Source organism: Protopterus annectens, chromosome 13.part0 (assembly GCF_019279795.1).
Source record: "Protopterus annectens isolate FY-2018-M chromosome 13.part0, PAN1.0, whole genome shotgun sequence".
NCBI classification, from domain to species: domain Eukaryota; kingdom Metazoa; phylum Chordata; order Ceratodontiformes; family Protopteridae; genus Protopterus; species Protopterus annectens.
In genome coordinates this window covers 817152827-817172833 of record NC_056747.1, presented here as the reverse complement: position 1 = coordinate 817172833, position 20007 = coordinate 817152827, and the positions used below count along the sequence as shown (strand labels likewise).

The window sequence follows — 20007 nt, the reverse complement described above, 5'->3', positions numbered from 1 at the left end:
TGTTGTCCTCTCAAAGTTCTAAGTTTTGGTAATCTGTAATTTCGGTACACTGAAGTAGTCCCGACAAATGCCTAGAATTACAAAATACTCTACTGTACTCTAGCAATAAACTTTTACTATGTATCAGTAAAAAGTAGTGTTGTGTACACTTACCATAAATGTAGATGTTTGAGTGTATTCACTGTTGCAGTCATCACATTTGGGTTATCTGCTTGTAGTAGCCCTCAGTCGGCCTGATTAACAAAGTCTTGGGTCCTGCGTCGGTTGCTGTCTCTTTTTCCGTGTTGTCAGGGGTATAAAACATGCAGCAGACGCCATTACATCAGTTTTTCTTGCCCCAGATGTCAGGTGCCCCCCTAATGGGAAGCAATTAAATCTATAAATATACAAGGTTATACCTCCAACAAAAAAGCAAATACACCAAAAAGCTTTTAAGCATAGTAAAGGAGAGAAGAGGTATAGCCAAAAGAAGTCAGGGGGCTGGAGGGAGGGTAACCAAGACTGCAACAGTGCATACATTCGAACATCTACATTTTTGGTAAGTGTACACAACTGTACTATGTTCTTTGTGTTTCATTGTTGCAGTCATCACATTTGGGTAGATTCCCAAAGCTAAGGATGGGAGAAGGAATTTAAGATAGCATTAGGACCAGCTATAAGGCCCTGTAAGACTGCAGTGGCAAGGCCAGCTCTGGATTTAGAGAAAACTGGCAAATGGTAATGCTTGGTGAAAGTATGTACAGAACTCCAGGTAGCAGCTTCTAGGATGTCCCTGGTAGGTATGCCTCTGAGAAAAGGCTGTAGAGGTAGATGCAGCCCTGGTTGAATGGGGTCTGATCCCCTGTGGGATAGGTTTTCCATGGTGCTTATAGCAGAAATAAATGCAATGGCCTATCCATTTAGAAATGATTTGCTTTGAAATAGCCTTTTCCTCTGTCCCTGCAGCAAATGCCACCAGCAGTTGTTCAGATTTCCTTTGAGGTTTAGTCCTGTCCAAGTATAATCTAAGTTGTCTGTGCACATCTAAGGAGTGCAGTATCTGTTCCCCTTTGTTCTGTGGATTAGGAAAGAAGGTTGGCAAATGAATGGATTGATTAAGGGCCACACTGCATACCACCTTGGGAATGAAATAGGGATTGGTCTTGAGGGACACCCTGTCCGCATGAAAGATGATGAAAGGCTCCTCTGCCATAAGGGCCTGTAATTCAGATACCCTTCTTGCTGAAGTGATTGCTAAAAGGAAAGCTGTTTTCCAAGAAAGGAATTTTAAATCTGCAGTAGCAGCTGGCTCGAAAGGAGGAAGGGTGAGTTTCTCCAATACAAAGTTAAGGTCCCAGGCTGGAGTTGGAGCTCTCCTGGGTGGTCTTAAATGTTTGGCCCCTCTAAGAAACTGCTTGAGCAGTGGATGGGAGAAGAGGGGAGGTTCTGTGTTACAATGAGCTGAAATGGCTGAGGCGTGAATTTTTATTGAGGAAAAAGACAGGTCCTTGTGAAGCATCTCAGTTAAGTATTGTAAAATCTGAGGTAAATTGGGCACTGCTGTGCTCATCCCTTGAGACTGGTTCCAGGCACAGAATCTTTTCCATTTTTCAGCATACGATTTTCTAGTACTAGGCCTCCTTGCCTCTAAAATGATATCCATCACTGGTTTACTGATGGATGGTAAAGGAGAGATTAGGTAATTAGCCAGGCTGCTAGGTTCAGTGTTTGAAGCCAAGGGTGAAGAATCTGGTTCACCTGCTGAGACAGCAAGGTAGGAGTCTGAGGCAGGTACCATGGGGCCAACAGTGACACACTGTGCAAGAGGGGATACCAGTGTTGGCGTGGCCAGTCTGGTGCAATCAAAATCGTCCTTGGTTTGTTTTGCTTGATCTTTAGTAGTACCTTGGAGAGCAGAGGCAGAGGAGGAAAAGGCATAAACTGATTGTTTTTTTCCAGCTGAAGGACAGAGCATCCACTTTCCAAGCTTGCCTGTGGGAGTCCTTGTGCAAAATTTGTCCAATTGGTAGTTCTGGGGGGAGGCAAACAGGTCTATATCTGGGCTCCCCCATTTGCTTGTCAACATGTTGAAAATCCTTGGTTCCAGTTTCCACTCATGTGGGTCCATAAGATTTCTGCTTAGTTCGTCTGCCAATGTATTTAGTTTCCCTGGCAGGAATTGACCCTGTAGATGCACATGGTAGCTCAAGGCTGTGTTTCACAATGCCATGGCTAGTCTGCAGAGGGGGTAAGAATGCGTACCCCCCTGCTTGTTTATGTACCACATAACAGTGGTGTTGTCAGTCTTTACCATTAATTGTCCTGGAAGAATGTTGTCCTTGAAGGCTGTCAGAGCATTCTGTACAGCTAACATTTCTTTTTGATTGATATGCCATGCATTTGACCTGGATTCCCTGCCAGGAGATCCCCCCATGCATAGCCTGATGCGTCTGTTAGGGTTTGGGCGGCAGGGGGTAGTGTGAATGGTAGTCCATTGTTTTGGTGGCAGGCTTCTGCCCACCAAAGGAACTCGAGGCGTAGGCAAAGTATGATAAAATCATTGCTTCTAGATCCTGAGAATGTTGACACCATAGGCTTTTTAGAGATACCACTGTAGTTTCCTCATATGCAGTCTTGCACATGGAATTAGAAGAATGCAGGAGGCCATGAACCCCCAAGGCTTGTAGTATTTGCCTTGCAGATAGCAGGGTTTTTGTGGCCACTTGTTTGAATTTGTTTCTCTGGCGTGAGGAAAGCCATCTGGGAAGTTGTATTCAAGCTTGCTCCCAGGAATATAATTTGTTGACAGGGTACCAGGTGTGATTTCTTTTCGTTTCTGGTGTACCCCAGACAAGTTAGCACCCTTTGTACAAAGGCCAGATGTTTCAAAAGTATGTCCTGGCTTTCTGCCTGAATTAGACAATCGTTCAGGTATGGGTATATTTGAATATTTCTTTGCCTGCAAAATGCAATGACTGGAGCTAGGCACTTTGTGAATACACGGGGCGCAGTAGATAAGCCAAAGGGCAGTGCAGAGAACTGATGGTGCATGTAGCCTGCTTTGAAGCGTAGGTATCTTCTGCAAGATTCCCTGATTGGGATGTACAGGTATGCTTCCTTGAAATCTAGCGTTGCCAACCAGGCATCTTTGCCTAGCATAGGAAGTAACTGGTGAAGAGTCAGCATCTTGAATTTTGGAATCACCAAAAAGGTGTTTAGAGTAGACAGGTCCAGGACAGGACGCCATGAATGGTCTTTTCTGGGTACCAGGAAAATTCTCGAGTAGAAACCTTGTCCCTTTTCCTCTTCTGGTACCAACTGAATAGCCCCTATGCTTAAGAGAGAGAGTACTTGCTTTTGGGCCTCTGCCCACTGATTTGGAGGTAGATCCGGCCAACCTTTTGGAGTTGGTAATGTGTGGAAGTGAAATCTGTATCCTTGGGAAACTATATTTAAAACCCATTTGTCCTGGGTAACGAGTCCCCAGTTCTTTGCATGAAGTGCAATCTTTCCCCCCAAAGGAGCAGACAGTTGAGAAGTGCTTGGAAGTTTTAAAAGGAAGCCATTGAGACAGTTTACTACTGGGGAGTTTTATTACTCCCAGATTTGGAAGTGGAGGCCCTCCACTGCTTAGTCCTGTGCGTCCCCTGGGACTGAAGCCTGGATACTCTGCTGGATCTGGGTTTGGACTGAGAAGGTCTGGAAGAGGCAAAAAAGAACCAATTCTTAGAAGGCCAATGCCTACTAAATCTTGGAGGTTGTACTTGTAAAAAATCTTTAACAGTTTGCATAGATTTGGCTTTTTCCTCCATCTTTTTAAGAACAACTTCTGCCTTGTTGCCAAAGAGGCAGTCCTGATTTAAGGGAGCATCCAGTAATTTTGCTTTAACATGATCTGGCAAGGATTGCTCCTTAAGCCAAGCATGCCTTCTAAGTACAGACCCAGTTACAGCAGCCCTGCAAGATGCCTCTAGTGAATCAAAACCACAATGCAAAGTATGTTTATCAACTTGTTCAGCAGAATGCATTAAATCATGTAAATCCTTATTTTCAGCACAATCAGGAATCAACATAAATTTCTGTTTAAGCAATCCAATAATATGTTGCTGATACTTTATGAAACTGGCAATTCAAGGCCCTAATGGCCAAAGTTGCAAAAGTGTATACCTTCTTACCCCATCTATCCAGCGCCCTGGAGTCTCTATCAGAGGGTGTAGGATTTTTGGCAGTAGTAGCTTTAATGCCCTTGGGTCCCTGTGAAATGGTTTCAGGATCTGCAGTAGGATTTTTGAAAAGGAACTTGTGAGAGTCAGGAACCCTGTAATATCTATCAGGTTTTCTGAGAGCAGGAGGTAGAGAGTCAGGGGCCAAGCTAGTTTCAGAAAAGGCATCAACAATGTCCAGTACAGGAGGTATAGCTAAAGGCCTGTGCTGGGGCAGGAGTAAGAAATCCCTAAACCTCTTTTTAGAATCAGAGAAATCCTGACTTTCCCAACGAAAATGCTCCCTAAGAGTATGCAAGGTTTCACCAAAAGAGAAATCCTCTGGGGGGGGGGGCAGATGGAAAAGAGTCCTCAGCATCAGAATCTTCATAGGTAGTTAAGGGTAAATCCTGGTCATCAGAGGAAACAGAAATTTCAAAATCCTGGTCAGAAGTACCATAAGCAAACTCAGTCTTAGGTCTCTTAGAGGGGGAAGGTTGGCTTCACCTGATTAAAGTAATAAGGTCTTCAGCCATTCTTATCATTTATTTTTTAGGCATAGAGGCCTGACCATGCGGTCTGGGCATCAGTTTTCTAGGCATGGTTCGAGTTTTAGGCCTTGAAGAAGAAGATGGCGTCGGTTTAATATGCAAGTCAGTAGGCCTGAATACACACTCAGAAGCCGGTGCCTTCACAGCGGCTCCGGACCCATCCAAGGTAGACATATCCGCAGGTTCCACAGTTAAAGCATCTCGCGGCATACCGGACTCCTAATGGGTCTCAGTAGAGGCCTGCGAATCTGAAGTAGCGGGTATCAGGGGCTGTGAAAGCACATCACTGAGTACCGGCGAACTGGCGACTGGCTTAGGAGAAGAGTTGTCGGCGGTGTTGGACCTAGGCAGCCTGTCTCTGTCTTTATCTTAGCGTTTTTTCGGAATGTCGGTAGTCGGATGGTTTGCCGAAGAAATAGCAGGATAACTGAACCGAGCACCAAAATATTTAGAAGCAAAAATATACCGATGACGGATAGTGTGTGGTTTAAATAAGGCACAAAACCGACAGTGAGGTACATCATGGTCAGGGCCTAGGCAAGGAATACAGTACGAATGAAAATCTTTATGAGGTATTTGCTTTCCACAAGAAATGCAATTATTTACTTTTAATGACATTGGTTTAGAGCAAGAAAAAGTTTTCCCAATGGGTACTTAGCTTTTAGTTGAAGACTTCGGTTCTGAAACTCGAAAATGAAAATTTCAGAAGTCGGCCGACCAGCACTTGCGTACTGCTTCTGCTTTGGGCACCGCATGGCAAGAAAGACTGATGTAATGGCGTCGGCTGCATGTTTTATACCCCTGACGACTTGACGTCACAGAAAAAGAGACAGCAACCGACGCAATCAGGCTGACTAAGGGCTACTGCAAGCAGATAACCCAAATATGATGACTGCAACAGTGAAACAATAGTTTCAAAACTTTGCATAAACAGCATCTATGCCAAAGATGGCTCTGTTCTTCCAGCTTACCTGGCTAGCTTTACTCAGATTACATTTCTCCATCCCCTACAGCGACTTTGCTTCCCAATCTTTTTGTACCTTATTTCTCCTCCTCATACTGCACTTATTTCCAAACTCTCATTTTTATTCCTTCTCTCACACCCCACCACTAACTACAATTCCTCCTCTATCCGTTTATCTTCCTGCTCATTTCCATAACTACTCCTTTCATATCTCTCATCATTTTTACACTACATTCTACTTGACTGTCTATAAATTTCTAAACTCAAAAAAAAAAAACAGTTTGATCTTTTCCCAGCAATCATCATGCTATAAAATACATTAATTGTTATTGTGTGTTATTTCTCTTCACAGTAATTAGCCAATTTATATACATTTCTCTCTTTTTTGTATTAAAATGCGATGTTCATGTAAGAAATATTTAAAAAAATCAGTAAATGAGCTCATGTATCGATGTCTTTACACTGCAATTATAAATGTACATCATGCGTAACTTAAATGTGGAAAAATTTCTCCCCAGGACTGCTGAAAATGGTAAGTATCTTTAACTCTGGATACATCCTACATTCCTTCCACTGCAGCAAGTACAAAACATAAAATGAAACCAACAAGTTCTTCAACTTTCAACAACATAATAAATAAAAAAGTAGTTAGGACGCTATTTACAAATCTTGACGTCTTTACTCTAAGTTTATGTAGCAATCTGTCTCATGTGTGTAAACTCTAACCAACTCGTGCTTAATTCTGTGTATAATGCTTAGCATCATTCAGAGGAAGCAGTCATCTAAAACAGTTGTTCTGATTACTATACAACACATATTTTACGCACAAATTAAAAGGGTTCTGACCTGAAAATGAACCAGCTTGGCAATGTTGGGGTCTGCAATGAACATCTGATGTAATAAACTACATATAAGGCACTGTACTTCTCGTAGGTTACATAAAAGGCCGTCTTCTTGCTGCTCTGTATACTCAGATGGACATCGGGGAGCTCCACTCTGAAGGCTTTTCAGCAGACTCTCAGGGCGAGGGCCCTGTGCCTTCTCCTGTTCTGTGGGTAAGCAGATTTCCAAAAGAATCTGTACAGCTGCACTATCCTAAAATGAACAGGTAACACTCCAAATTAGTTTCTTAAGGATGCAAAATAGGAAACAACAAGTTCAGGAAAACTAACATCTGAATGTCACTAATACTGTAGTGGGAAGTGTAAGAGAATTTTAAAGGAAAAAAATCCATCATGGCCACAGCATACAATATTACAACCTCAAATGAGTAGTGAATGTGCTCCAAATATAGACATACACATCAGACACATGTTTCCTTCACTTGGCAAGGGACAGAATATCCCTTATTTTCAAATATTTTACAAAATCTACAGTAGCTGAAAGAGATTTACTTGATTACACCACCATTTAACTTAATTTATCACTTTGGCCTCTCAAAATCAAGGGATAATGAAATCCATAAAAAATATATGAAAATAAAACAATCGATCAATGCATTGTGCTTATACTTGGAATAAACAGGCTGTAAAAAGTTGCTTAAAGTTAATTTTTTCAGATAAGTTCTATAGCTTCAAAAATTAAATTTCTTTTGTCTGCCACCACTTACCTCAGGGCTTCCCTATAGACTATTTTCCTTATCATTCCCCCCCTTTGGATATGCAAGCTCAGAACCCCGCCCCCATATAATCCACACCAGGATCTCCCTTCCTTCCAGGAAAGCTCATACATATGGGGGTCCTCAATACCCATGTATAGGTTATAAGAGGAGCAAGCCACCAGGTGCTAACAGAAGAAAAGCACCATACAAATATAGTACAGTTGTTTAAGACCTTACTACAACAGTAGATGGGCATAATGGTACATAAGTTGGCATAAGAGCATAAAAACCTCAGACAATCTCAAACCTAGGATGCCAAGAGACACCTGAAGATATTAGGAAGTAAAGGTCAACTAAGTGGGGAGAAAGCAGAAAATGGTTCTCTCTTGGTACATGACAAGTGGTTAAGAAAGACAGATAAGGGGATGGCAAGGTGGGAGAAAGTACTACAACAGTGATCAGTAGGACATTTACTGTTATGGTAAGTTCTTACACAACTATACTAAGTCTGGCAGAGGGGGCCATGGGCAGGGTTGCAGCTATGAATCTCTGTGTCCTGCGATTTCTGTTGTAGTGCAAGTCTGAAGGGGTACAAGGGACTGAAAATATTTAGAGAGACATTATATCTTATCTAAAGCTAGAAACAGCTGCATGCAGCTGGAGTCTAGTCTTTTGTCCAAGAAAATCAGGTCTTGGGCAGGTTCCAGTGTGGACTTCTTGAAGTTGGTCGTCAACCTAAGACTCTGGAGGAGACAAATAGCTAAACTGAGATGAAGTAAAAAGATCTGTTGATAAGGTGCATGTATTAAAAAATCATCTAGATATGGAAATATTTGAATTCAACAAGTCCTGCAAAAGGATACGACTGGTGCCAGGGTTTTTTTTTTTAAACAAGAAACATCCTTATTGAATTATCACTTATGACAAAGGCAATCATGCATTTACATAAATGAAAAAAAAAACAGACATATGTTCAGTTGCAAACATTATATATTACATATAATTTTCTGCACGGTCACTGTCCATCAAACATTGCATAGCTCATTCAGTTCCAGGCTTCCCTTAGAGCATTATTCTGCATGCATTGTTTCCACAATTCCCACTTTTTTCTTTGTAATTTTCTTCTACCCTTTTCTAAAGAACCCACTTCCAATTCTTTTGTCTTTGATACTATACTCACTACTTCTAGTATGGTTTGTTTAGACTTTGATTTCCATTTTCTAGTGATTGTTGTTTTGGCAGCCAACAGAATTAAAGTCAGCAAGGCCTCGCTATTGTCCAGGCAATTCCAATTCTATATCACAACTCAAGAAAATCATTTCCTTAGTTAACACCAATTTGTTCACCCAGTATTTCTGACAGAGTAGTGTGCGGGGAATTTTTAAAGTCTGCCAGCTCATTACACTCCCACAAAAATATGTTCCCTAATTACCTCTTTCTTCTCCATCACACCTACAACATTTGTAATTTACCTGAGGAAAAATTCTTTGGAGTCTGCTTAGTGTACAAAAATACCTATGGAAACACTTAACAAGCAAAGACCCTAAAACTTCTAGATTTTGTTGCATATTTGGGAGCAGTACATATATCCTCACATTGTTTTTTTATGAATTGCATATCCAGTCTCTCTTTCCAGTCCTTTCTAACCTTCTCTGACTCATGTCTATAGTTATCATGCAATATTTTATGTGCCCTACTAATCCCTTTTTAACATCAGCTTCTGTTCTAGATTCTACTAAAACTCTACCAGCGCTGGTGTTTCACTTAGGATCCCCCATTTCTTTTTCTTTACCTATATTCTGATATCAATCCTTGTCAGGGAAGACAATATCTAGGCTGCAGTCCAAATGTATTCCTGGCCTCCTCTTATTCTATTATCTTTTCATCTCTAATTATTTGCTTCCAGTACTTTGGTTCCTTTGCCATTTTTCTCCAGTAAATTCCAGCCCTCTCTTGTACCTTTAATTGCAGTCATCCCCATTGGGAGAATCTCCTTTCTCCATTCCCATGTTTGCTTACATCTTAGAATACTTTCTGCTACTTTATGAATATAACATTATGTATGGTAATTTTTTTTAAACAAGAAACATCTTTATTAAATTATCATGCTCTGGATGTAAAAATAATTCACTAGCCAAACACCTTTCTCTTCATAAAAGACACACATGTTTTAAGTTCCACATCCTGGATCACACAGACATGGGTGATCTTGAAGGAGACATCCTGAATATTCTGGAGAAACATGAACTCATGTGGCAATTAAAGCTGAACTCTTTTAGAAAGTCTGGACTAAACTACTACTGTTCAATTAAAAGTGCACTGGAACTTAGAAAACTGCCACATTGTTTACATGACTAATTGTATTTTATTTTATTCTACCAGTTGGTTTTAAATACCGTTTTAAATCAGTTGTAATTTAAGTGTATATTTTGTTTCCATCATACATACATTTTTTCTTATTTTAATTTTCGTCTGGTTCTTTTTTCCACTTTATTCAAAATGATGTGTAAAAACAATACTGAGTTATACAATTATATACATTTTAAGGGTTTTTGTACACAGACCTGAAGAAGTCTAGAACGACGAAAGCGATCTTTGTTAACAATAGGTTATGAAAATAGAAATTGATTTTTACATGCAAAATGTATATGTATATATTTATATATATTTTTTGATTGCCAAATGAACTAAGGTAGATATATTTCCAGCCATGTAGTACATTGTCTTGGATAAAATCACAGCCTTAATAATCTACTTAATAATCTGGTTAAATAAGCGGTACCACATCATAAATTTTAAAGTACATAAGGGTTATATATTACTATGACAGCTACTAAGTAGGGCAGGACCAGCTCGAATGTCACACTGATGGGGAAGGGATGTGAATTTAACATGTGTGCCAATAACACTGTTTTACAGCACAATAAACCACTCCCATGCCTAATAAAAAGTATATATATATTTGGAAAGCTTGTGAGGAAATTATTACTCTATTTTTGTTTTACTTGGATCGCTTGTCTGTGTACTTAATAAAGGATTTTCGACTGGAAACAGACTGCCTGCCTTGCTTGCATTACTTTCGAATACTTAGTAATGCTGTACAATTATATATTTTCTATTATTATTTTTTGTTTTGTTTTGACTTGACGAGTTTAAGTTTGCTACTTCTACTACTGTCTGATCTGATTAATATACAGTGATTAACTAGAAATACATGGACTGAAAATCTTATACACACAGAGAAGTTTCTTACACTGTTTTATATAAATGAAAACAAACCATACTGACATAATTTTAGTTGCAAACCTTATACGTCACTTATAATCTCTCCAGTCATTGTAAGTCAAACATTATATAGCTCATTCAAATCCTACCTGCCTTCTTTTAAACATTGTTCATTATCTACGTGTATTACTACCAAAATCCCCATTTTTCCTATGTAATTTACTTCTACTCTCTTCTAAAGATTCCAGTTCCAATTGTTTTATCTCTGTTACTATATTCACTAATTCTAGCAATTAATAAAGAGCTGAAGGATTTTATCTGGGAGAGGAAGATAGCAAGAGTCAAGTGGGATAAACTGATTCTTCCAATTAAACAAGGTGGTTTGGGATTATCCAAATAAAACTTTGATTGCCATTTTCTAGTAATTGCTTTTCTGTCAGCCACCATAATTAGACTCAGCAAGGCCTTGCTATGTCTAGGCAATTCAGATTCTTTATCATAGCTCAAAAAAATTTCCTTAGTTACACCAATTTCCTCACCCAGTATCTCTGACAAAGGAATTTGCAGGGAATCTGTAAAATCTGGCAACTCATTACACTCACAGAAAATATGTTCCCAGTCACCTCTTTCTTCCCCATCACACCTCCAACATTTGCTGTCTACCTGAGGAAAAATTATTTGGGGTCTACTTGGGGTAGAAAAATACCTAAGTAAACAATTCCAAGTAACAATTTCAAGCAAAGATCTTACATTTTTAGACTTTGTTGCATATTTGGGAGACATACATACATCACCCTATTGTTTGTTTGTGAATTGCTTATCTACTCTCTCTCTTCCCAATACGTTCTAACCACCTCTGATTGATTCTTATTATTTATCATGCAATATTCTGTATTCTCTACTAATTATTCCTTTTTTAACAGCAGCTTCTGTTCTAGATTCTACTAAAAACTCTACCAGTGCTGGTCTTGCAATTAGGAATTCCCTATTTCTTTCTCTTTGCATCAATGATTAGTATCAAAGTATAGGCAATCTCTATCCTGCAATCCAAATAATTTCTTGGCCTCTTCACATTCTATTACCTTTCCCTCTCTAATCAATTGCTCCCAATACCTTGGTTCTTTCACCAGCTTTCTTCAATAAATACCAGACTCCTCTTGCCTATCCCTAATTGCAGTCATCCCTACTGGCAGAATCTTCTTTCTCCATTCCCGTGTGGACTTAGTTTTAATTTCTTGCTACTTTACAGATGCAATATTTGCAATATTCTGTACGATTAGTGTTATTTTACTTAAAGGCCTGCATCCAATATCCCAGTCTTTCCTTATTTCTTGAGCTTTCCCGGTTTCATCATCAGCCCTTTCCACTCTGAATTATAAGTTTCTGCTCATGCTATGTATAGGAACCTTAACTGTGTAGCTCTGAAAAGTACAGTTTTGTACCTACCATAAATGTAGATGTTCGAAGATCCACATTGCTGCAGTTCTTACACTTGGGTAGTCCGCTGTCCTCGGTCGGCCCGAATATCTTTGACTGACATCACATATCCTCAGTCTTTTCTTGCCCCAGATGTCAGAAGACCCTAACAATAAAGGTCAAAACCAAAAGACAGCAAACAACCAACCAACCACCCTTGCACTAACTATATGTACAATATATACAATATACACAACATGTACAACCCAACCCACACAACCACCTCTACCTACAGAGGGAAGGAAACATCTACATTTATGGTAGGTACAAAACTGTACTATGTTCTTCATCTCACATTGCTGCAGTCCTTACACTTGGGTAGAATCCCAAAGCAGAGGTAAGGGAGGATGGCTAACTACAAGGAAGCAGGAGCTGCCAAAATGCCCTGCAAAACAGCAGTGGCAAAACCAGCCCTGGACTTAGAGTAAAGTGGCAGGTGATAATGCCTAGAGAAAGTATGCACAGAACTCCAAGTAGCTGCCTCCAAAATATCCTTGGTTGCCACTCCCCAAAAGCTGTTGAAGTGGCAGTAGCCCTAGTGGAATGAGGCCTAATCCCAGCTGGAATCCTTGCCATGATGGGAATAACAGAAAGCAATGCAAAACCCAATCCACTTAGAAATAGTTTGTTTTGACACAGGCTTGCCCTGAGAACTCAAAGCAAAAGAAACAAACAACTGCTGAGACTGCCTGAACCCTTTAGTTCTGTCCAAATAATAACGCAACTGCCTGTGAACATCTAAAGTGTGCAAAATCTTTTCCCCTTTATTTTGAGGATTTGCATAAAAAGTAGGCAAATGAATAGTTTGGTTTAAAGCCACACTAGAAACCACCTTAGGCATAAAGGAAGGATTAGTACCTTATGGAAAATCAAGAAAGGCTCAACCGCCATAAGGGCCTGTAATTCAGAAACCCTACTTGCAGAGGTAATGACCAACAAAAAAGCAGTCTTCCATGATAAATATTTCAACTCAGCAGTAGCTGCAGGCTCAAAAGGTTGTAGAGTGAGTTTCTCCAACACAAAATTGAGATCCCAAGCAGGAGTAGGAGCTCTTCGGGGGTCTTATATTCTTGCCCCTCTAAGAAATTGCTTGAACAAAGGATGAGAAAATGGTGGGTGGGCAAATCATAGTGAGCTGAAATTGCTGCAGCATGAACTTTAATAGAAGAGAAAGACAAACCTTTGTCTAGTAACTCAGTAAGATATTGAAGAGCCACACACAAATTAGGCTCAGAAACATCAAAATCTTTTGCTGCACTCCAAAATAAAAATCTCTTCCATTTGTTCATGACACTTTCCTTGTACTAGGCCTTCTAGCTTCCAAAATAACATTCAAAACTTGCTGAGGAAGTGGAGGCCCACTACGGTTCAAAACAGAATATGCCAGGCTGTTAGGTGCAGAGAGTGAAGCTTGACATTTAGCAAATGGCTGTCCTCCAACAGGTGTGGAATCAAGGCAAAGGCCATGGAGGCTTCCCAGACTTCTCAGTAATGGGTACCAGTGCTGTCGAGGCCAATCCGGAGCTATTAAAATCATCATTGGCTTGTCCTGTCTGACTTTTAGAAGTACCTTTGGGAGGAGAGGCAGAGGTGGAAAGGCATACACATGGAGATTGCTCCAATTGAAAGAAAGAGCATCCACTCTCCAAGCTGTGGGATGAAACCTTGTGCAAAACTTTGGCAGCTGATGGTTTAGTGGAGAAGCGAACAGATCTATGTCTGGAGTTCCCCATGACACTGTCAATTTCTGAAATACATGAGGATCCAGTTTCCACTGTGGGGATCCATAATTGCCTGCTCAACACATCTGCTAAGCAGTTCTGTGCTCCTGGCAGAAACCTTGCCTGAAGATTGAGCTGTAAACTGAGAGCAGTCTCCCACAAAATCATTGCTTGCCTGCATAGAGGATAAGAATCCTTGCATGTTGATGTACCACATGACAGTCGTGTTGTCTGTTAGAATCAACACCTGTCCTGGAAGAAGTAATTCCTTGAAAGCTATTAATGCAAACTGGACTGCTAACATCTCCTTCATGTTGATATGTAGATGTTGTAGTCTGACAGGCCACTTGTTTTGTATCCACTTTCCATTTAGATGAGCTCCCAAGCTTTGTCTGAGGCATCTGTCGTTAAAATCTGACTCGCCTCTGGCTGGGTCACAGAGAGTCCCTTGTTTAGGTGACATTCCTGAGCCCACCACAAAAATTCCTTTTGAATGCAAGGTATTATTTGAATGACAGTGTCCAGATCCTGGCAGTGCTGTGTCCATACATTTTTGAGATACCATTGTAGCTTCCTCATATGCAGTTTGGCATTGGGAAGCACCAGAATACAAGATGCCATGAACCCTAAGGCTTGAAGGACTGTCCTTGCAGTCAGCCCGGACTGATGAGATAGTTGATGGAAGTAAAGGGATAGACTCTTTTGTTTGTCCGGGGTTAAAAGGCCATCTGGGATGCTGTATTCAGTCTCACACCCAGAAAGCACATGTCTTGAGAGGGTACTAGACTGGACTTTATTTCGTTCACAGAATACCCCAGGCATCTTAGCACTGCTATCACATATTCCAAATGATGAAGAAGCTCTTCCCTTCCTTGAGCCAAAATTAGGCAGTCGTCCAAATAAGGATAGATCTGTATTCCTTTCAGTCTGAAGAAAGCTATCACTGGAGCCAGAACTTTCGTGAACACTCTGGGCGCAGTAGATAAGCCAAAGGGCAATGCAGAGAACTGATAGTGAGAAGTCCCAGCAGATACTTTCTGCAACTTAGTGTGATAGGAACATGAAGGTAAGCCTCCTTGAGATCCAAAGTTACCATCCAATTATCTTTGCCCAGCAGAGGTAAAAGCTGCTGCAACGTCAACATTTTGAACTTGGGAATGTCCAGATAAGTGTTGAGGATAGAGAAATCCAAAATTGGTCTCCACGTGTTCCCCTTCTTTGGTACTAGGAACGAATAAAAGGCCCACTTCTGGCAGAGGGACCGGCTGTATGGCCTAGTTGGAGCAACAGAGAAACCTGTTTGTGAGCCTCTATTCTTTGTTGAGGAGGAACGACTGGCATGCCTTTGAAAGGAGGCAAGGTATGGAAATAAAACCTGTAGCCGTGGTGTATGATATCCAATACCCATCTGTCCTGGGTAATTAAACTCCAATTTCTTTGAAAAGTGCCAACCTTCCCCCCAAAGGTGCTGCCAGACGAGCAGGCTCTGGCAGCTGAAAAGGTAGGTCATTGGGTCAGGACTGACCCCTGCCCTCACCCAGCCTGTGCAGGAGAACTCCCTGTTCTAGGCCTGAAAGAGCCCTGAGCTCTGACCACGCCTAGATCTACCCCTAGACTGGGAATCATAAGAAGGATCGTCCACCCTTTAGTAGGCCAATTTCTACTAAACTTTGGAGGCTGGACCTGCAAAAATCTTTAACAGTCTGCATAGACTTAGCCTTGTCTTCCATTTTCTTTAAAACTGTCTCAACAGGAGGACCAAACAACACGTCAGATTGTAAAGGAGCATCCTTGTTTTAACATGTTCAGACAAATTCTGATCCCTCAGCCAGGCGTGAAGAACTGACCCAGTGGCAGCCACCCTAGACGAGGCCAAAACCACATTGCAAAGAATGCTTACCCACCTGTTCAGAAACATGCACTAAATCTTGCAACTACAATCAATACCTACTGCCAGAGCATCAACCTTAGACTTCAATTGTGAAAGGAGATAGTTTTGGTATTTCAACATGTGAAACTGGCAATTCAGAGCCCTCATAGCAAGAGTGGAAGAAGTATAGACTTTCTTTCCCCATCTATCCAAGGCCCTAGCCTCCTTGTCTGCAGGAACCGGATTTTTAACAACAGAAGCCTTAACACCTTTAGGCCCCTGGCTAACAGTTTCTGGGTCTGCCCTAAAGATAGGCACCCTGTAATACCTATCCGGCTTAACAGGGACAGGAGGCAAAGAATCAGGATTAAGAGAAGCCTCTGTAAAAACATCTTCCACTACATCCAAAACAGGAGGTATAGCCAAAGGCCTATGCTGGGGTAAAAACAGAAATTCCCTAAGCCTTTTCCTGGAATCAGAGAAGTCCTGACCTTCCCACTTAAAATGCTCCCTCATGGAATGAAGAGTTTCTGAAAAAGAAAAATCCTCAGGAGGAGTAGCAGAAGGAGTAGAATCATCCACATCAGAATCAGAATAAGGAGAGAACTCCTGCAAGTCTTCAGCCGAAGACTCTGAAACATCTGAAGCCTGCTCAAAACCCCACAGCTCAGGCTCCACCCTAGGTCTCTTATCAGGAGGGGGCATAGAAACCCTAATCAAAGTAATCAAATCTTCTGCCATTTTAAGCATATGCTTCTTGGGCACAGTACCTGAAGAGCTAGGGGTAACACCAACTGAAGCTAAACCTGGCCTGCCCCTGGGAGAAGCCTTTGAAACAGAAGGAGAGGGCCTAGCCACCTTAGGAAGGGAGGGGAGTATAGTAACCTGAGAAGCCCCCTCAGCCTGACTTGTCTCCTGAGAGGCCACATCTTGCAATAATAAGGTCTCACCCTGGGAACACAAAGAACTCCAGTGGAGCCACCAGCTCCACCGACACCTCTGGTTCTTCTAGCGCATTTTATAGTTGCACCGCTTCCAAAGACTAACCTTGCACAATCCAACCTTCTCTTTATAGTGCTTATTAAATCTAGCACAAGAGCGACAGCCAACAACGCCGTGCTCAGGCCCTAAGCAAGGAATACACAAAGTATGATAATCTCTATGCGTATCTGTTTCCACAAGAAATGCTTTTCTGACATCCGTAAATGACTGAGGCAAGAAAAACTAAAATATTCTCAACTTTGAACTTGGTCTGAAACTTCTAAATCGAAAAATCTCAGAACGCCAACCGGCACTTGCAATGCTGCTTCTGCATCGGACCATGCGGCAAAAAAAAGACTGAGGATATGACGTCGGTCATGCGCATTTGTATGATGTCAGTCAAATTTGATATTCGAGGACAGCGGACTACCCAAGTGTAAGGACTGCAGCAATATGAGATGAAGAACATTACCCCTTCAAATCGTGTAATCCCAAACTGCCTTCTTCAATTGGAAGAATCAGTTTATTCCACTTGAATCTTGCTGATTCCTCTCCCAGATAAAATCCTTCAGCTCTTTATTAATTGCCATCCACAACTTCTCCTCTGGTTGATATGACATGACTGAGCTCTCGGACTGTGTGTCTCAGGCAGGTATGTCCCTAGTCTTAAGCAGCATTATACCTTCACCTAGGATGATGGCTTAATACAAACAGAAAATGATTGACTTCAATAACTGGCTTAGTTTCTGTTGTCTTTCTAAGGGGATCCAGTATTTGTCAGCCTGGGAGGACATGATCGACAGACCTTGATGCTTTGCCAGAGATAGTCTTCATCTGTCACCCCTGGGATTTCGGCTACTGGCTAAGGCTCTTGCCACCCCCATAGTGCCTTTTTTAGGCAGTGTCTCAAGGACAAAATTCCAGACATAAAAACTCCATCTAAAAACAACCTCAAGGTTATGCTGCTAAATGCTAGGTGTCTTAACATGAAACTGCATTTAATGGAAAAAGTCCTCACCTTGGACGATGCAGACATTTGTGGAGTCACGGAGCCCTGGTTCAAGACTGTGGAGAGCACCCCAGCCATACCGGGTTACACCTCCTTTCACACATTTAGACCACAAACTGAAGGCATGAATACTAAAGGAGGTAGTGTATCAATATTCATTAAAGATAAATACACCTCCAGACTGGTTAAACAGTATGATTCCCTGGAGATACTTCAGGGGTAATTAACTGTTGGCAGGACACCTATTCAAGTCATTGCCAGGTACAGGACCCCATCCACGACTCTGGACGGGTCTATATTAAATCATCAAACGCTTAGAAAAGCGAATTATGATTCATCGACCCCATGTAAGCGAAAGCTTACAAACTTGAACGCTTAGAACAGCGATTTCTTTCCCTTGGAACAATTAAAACAAAGGGGGGGCTATGCCCCCCACACCCCACCTACTTAAATATACCAACTCTGAGATCGCACTACAGTGACAAAAATGGCAAAGTAATGGAAATGGCCAAGCGATTTCTTTCCCAGGGAAAGAATTTGCTTATATGCCGCTTCATCATTTTGCCTTTTCGTCTTTTCGAGTTCGACCAAGATGCATTCGAAAGAATACGTCTTTGGTTATCTAATAGGAACCCCATCAGGACACCTACTCTGCCTATTTGGATCTATTTGAGTCCATCAAGATACATCCGAACACCATGGTTTTGAGGGACTTTGATTACCCATCCATTCAGTGGGCAAATTACTCGTACCAACATTCTGGACGTGGTGCTTACCAATATGGGGGACCACTGTAGCACCCCCACTGTGAGGTCTTCCCTGAGATCTGACCACAAATCATTCTCATTCAAATTAACTATCACACCTGACCCCCCCCTCCCCAGCAGCAACTAAACTAAAAAACTTCTCCAAAGCAGCTTATAACCTCTTACGAGATGAAATAAATAGCTTCACCGCACCTCACCCCTCAAATGAAACTGGCAACTATGCCAAATTCTACACCAGTGCTTTGTACAAACACCTATATAACTGCATTGACTTGGCTGTACTTGATAGGACCAAAACAAGTTCCTCAAGGAAGAGCAAACCTGCCTGCTGGACAACTGCCATTAACAGCCTTAACAGTAAGAAGAAGAAACTGTTGTCTAAGAATAAGAGGGAGCAAGTTCTAAACTGAAAACACTCCCTCCGCAGCTTAAACAAGCAAATAAGACTTCTTGTGAAGTTCTCCAAAGCAAACTACGAATCAAAATTAGCTTCCTCAACTAAGGACAACCATAAGGCATGCTTTAGTTACATCCTTAACCTATTTGTACCAAACTGGTAGCTAATGATACCACATATATTGAGCTTGAGGACATAGCTAACCTATTCCCTGTCCCTGCCACACATATCCCATAAGATCCTTACCACCTGTACCCTACTGTGTATCTCTAAAGAAGAGGTCATAAACAACCTCTCTAAGGCCAGAAACATGGCATTTATGGGATCTGATAACATCCCTGGCTGCATCCTACATGGGTTCCAACATGAATTAGCAACACCATTGGGTACTCTTTTCAAACACAGTGTAAGCACCGGCTTCATCCCAGATGAATGGAAAACAGCCATTGTTATTCCCTTGTACACAGGTGGTGCTTCTACCGACCCCGGGAACTATAGACTTATTAGCCTGACTAGCCTTATCGGCAAGACCATGGAGAGAATCGTCAAGGACCTTAACAACAAAATACAGATATTCTCCAAACACTTGACCCTACTCAGTTTGGATTTGTCAAAGAGAGATCATGGCTGTTAAACCTAGTGGACTTATTTAAGACAGTCACCAAGCCCCTGGATGAAGAGAAATCTGTGCATACAGCCTACCAAGACTTTTGACACTATCCCCCACTCAGGCATCACTGACAAACTTACCCAGTTAGGTATCAACCCTTCTATCATTAGATGGGTCACTAACTGGCTCACTGATAGGAGCACATATAGTCAAAAGAGGGGAATCCACCTCGAACAGCAGACCTGTAACCACTTTTAGCTTTGTGGTTTTCTTTTGTTTCAGAGGCTAGTTTTGATTCATAATTGGCTTTGGAGGCTTTCACTAGTGATCTAATTTGCTTGTTGAGGCTAAGCAGGGAGTTTTTCCTATTTGGAATATGTTCCTTTTTACCCTTGGACAACAGTTTCTTCCTTTTGTTGTAAAGCCTGTTGATGGAGGATGTCCACCAAACAGGTTTGTGTTTCTTTGAGGAGCAGGTTTTAGTTCTATTGGGTATGGCTGAGTCCATGCAGTTGTACAGGTGCTTGTATACTGCACTGGCATACTGTTCAGCATAGTTGTTTGCATTCTCTGAGGGGGGCAGTGGTGTGAAGCTACAGATACAGGAGGTTCTAATCAGCTTTTGACAAGTTTGTTAGCTTGATTATGGTTGGGG

At 41.5% G+C, this 20007-nt stretch overlaps 1 protein-coding gene across 1 annotated transcript in view; it reads right to left on the bottom strand.

The window, feature by feature from the left end:
• Positions 1–20007, bottom strand: part of INTS2 (integrator complex subunit 2) — a 1434855-nt gene that overhangs the window by 130592 nt on the left and 1284256 nt on the right. The window contains exon 20 of the mRNA XM_044054536.1: positions 6543–6791. Within this exon, the coding sequence (XP_043910471.1) occupies positions 6543–6791 (249 nt within the window). The remainder of the gene's footprint in view (positions 1–6542; positions 6792–20007) is intronic.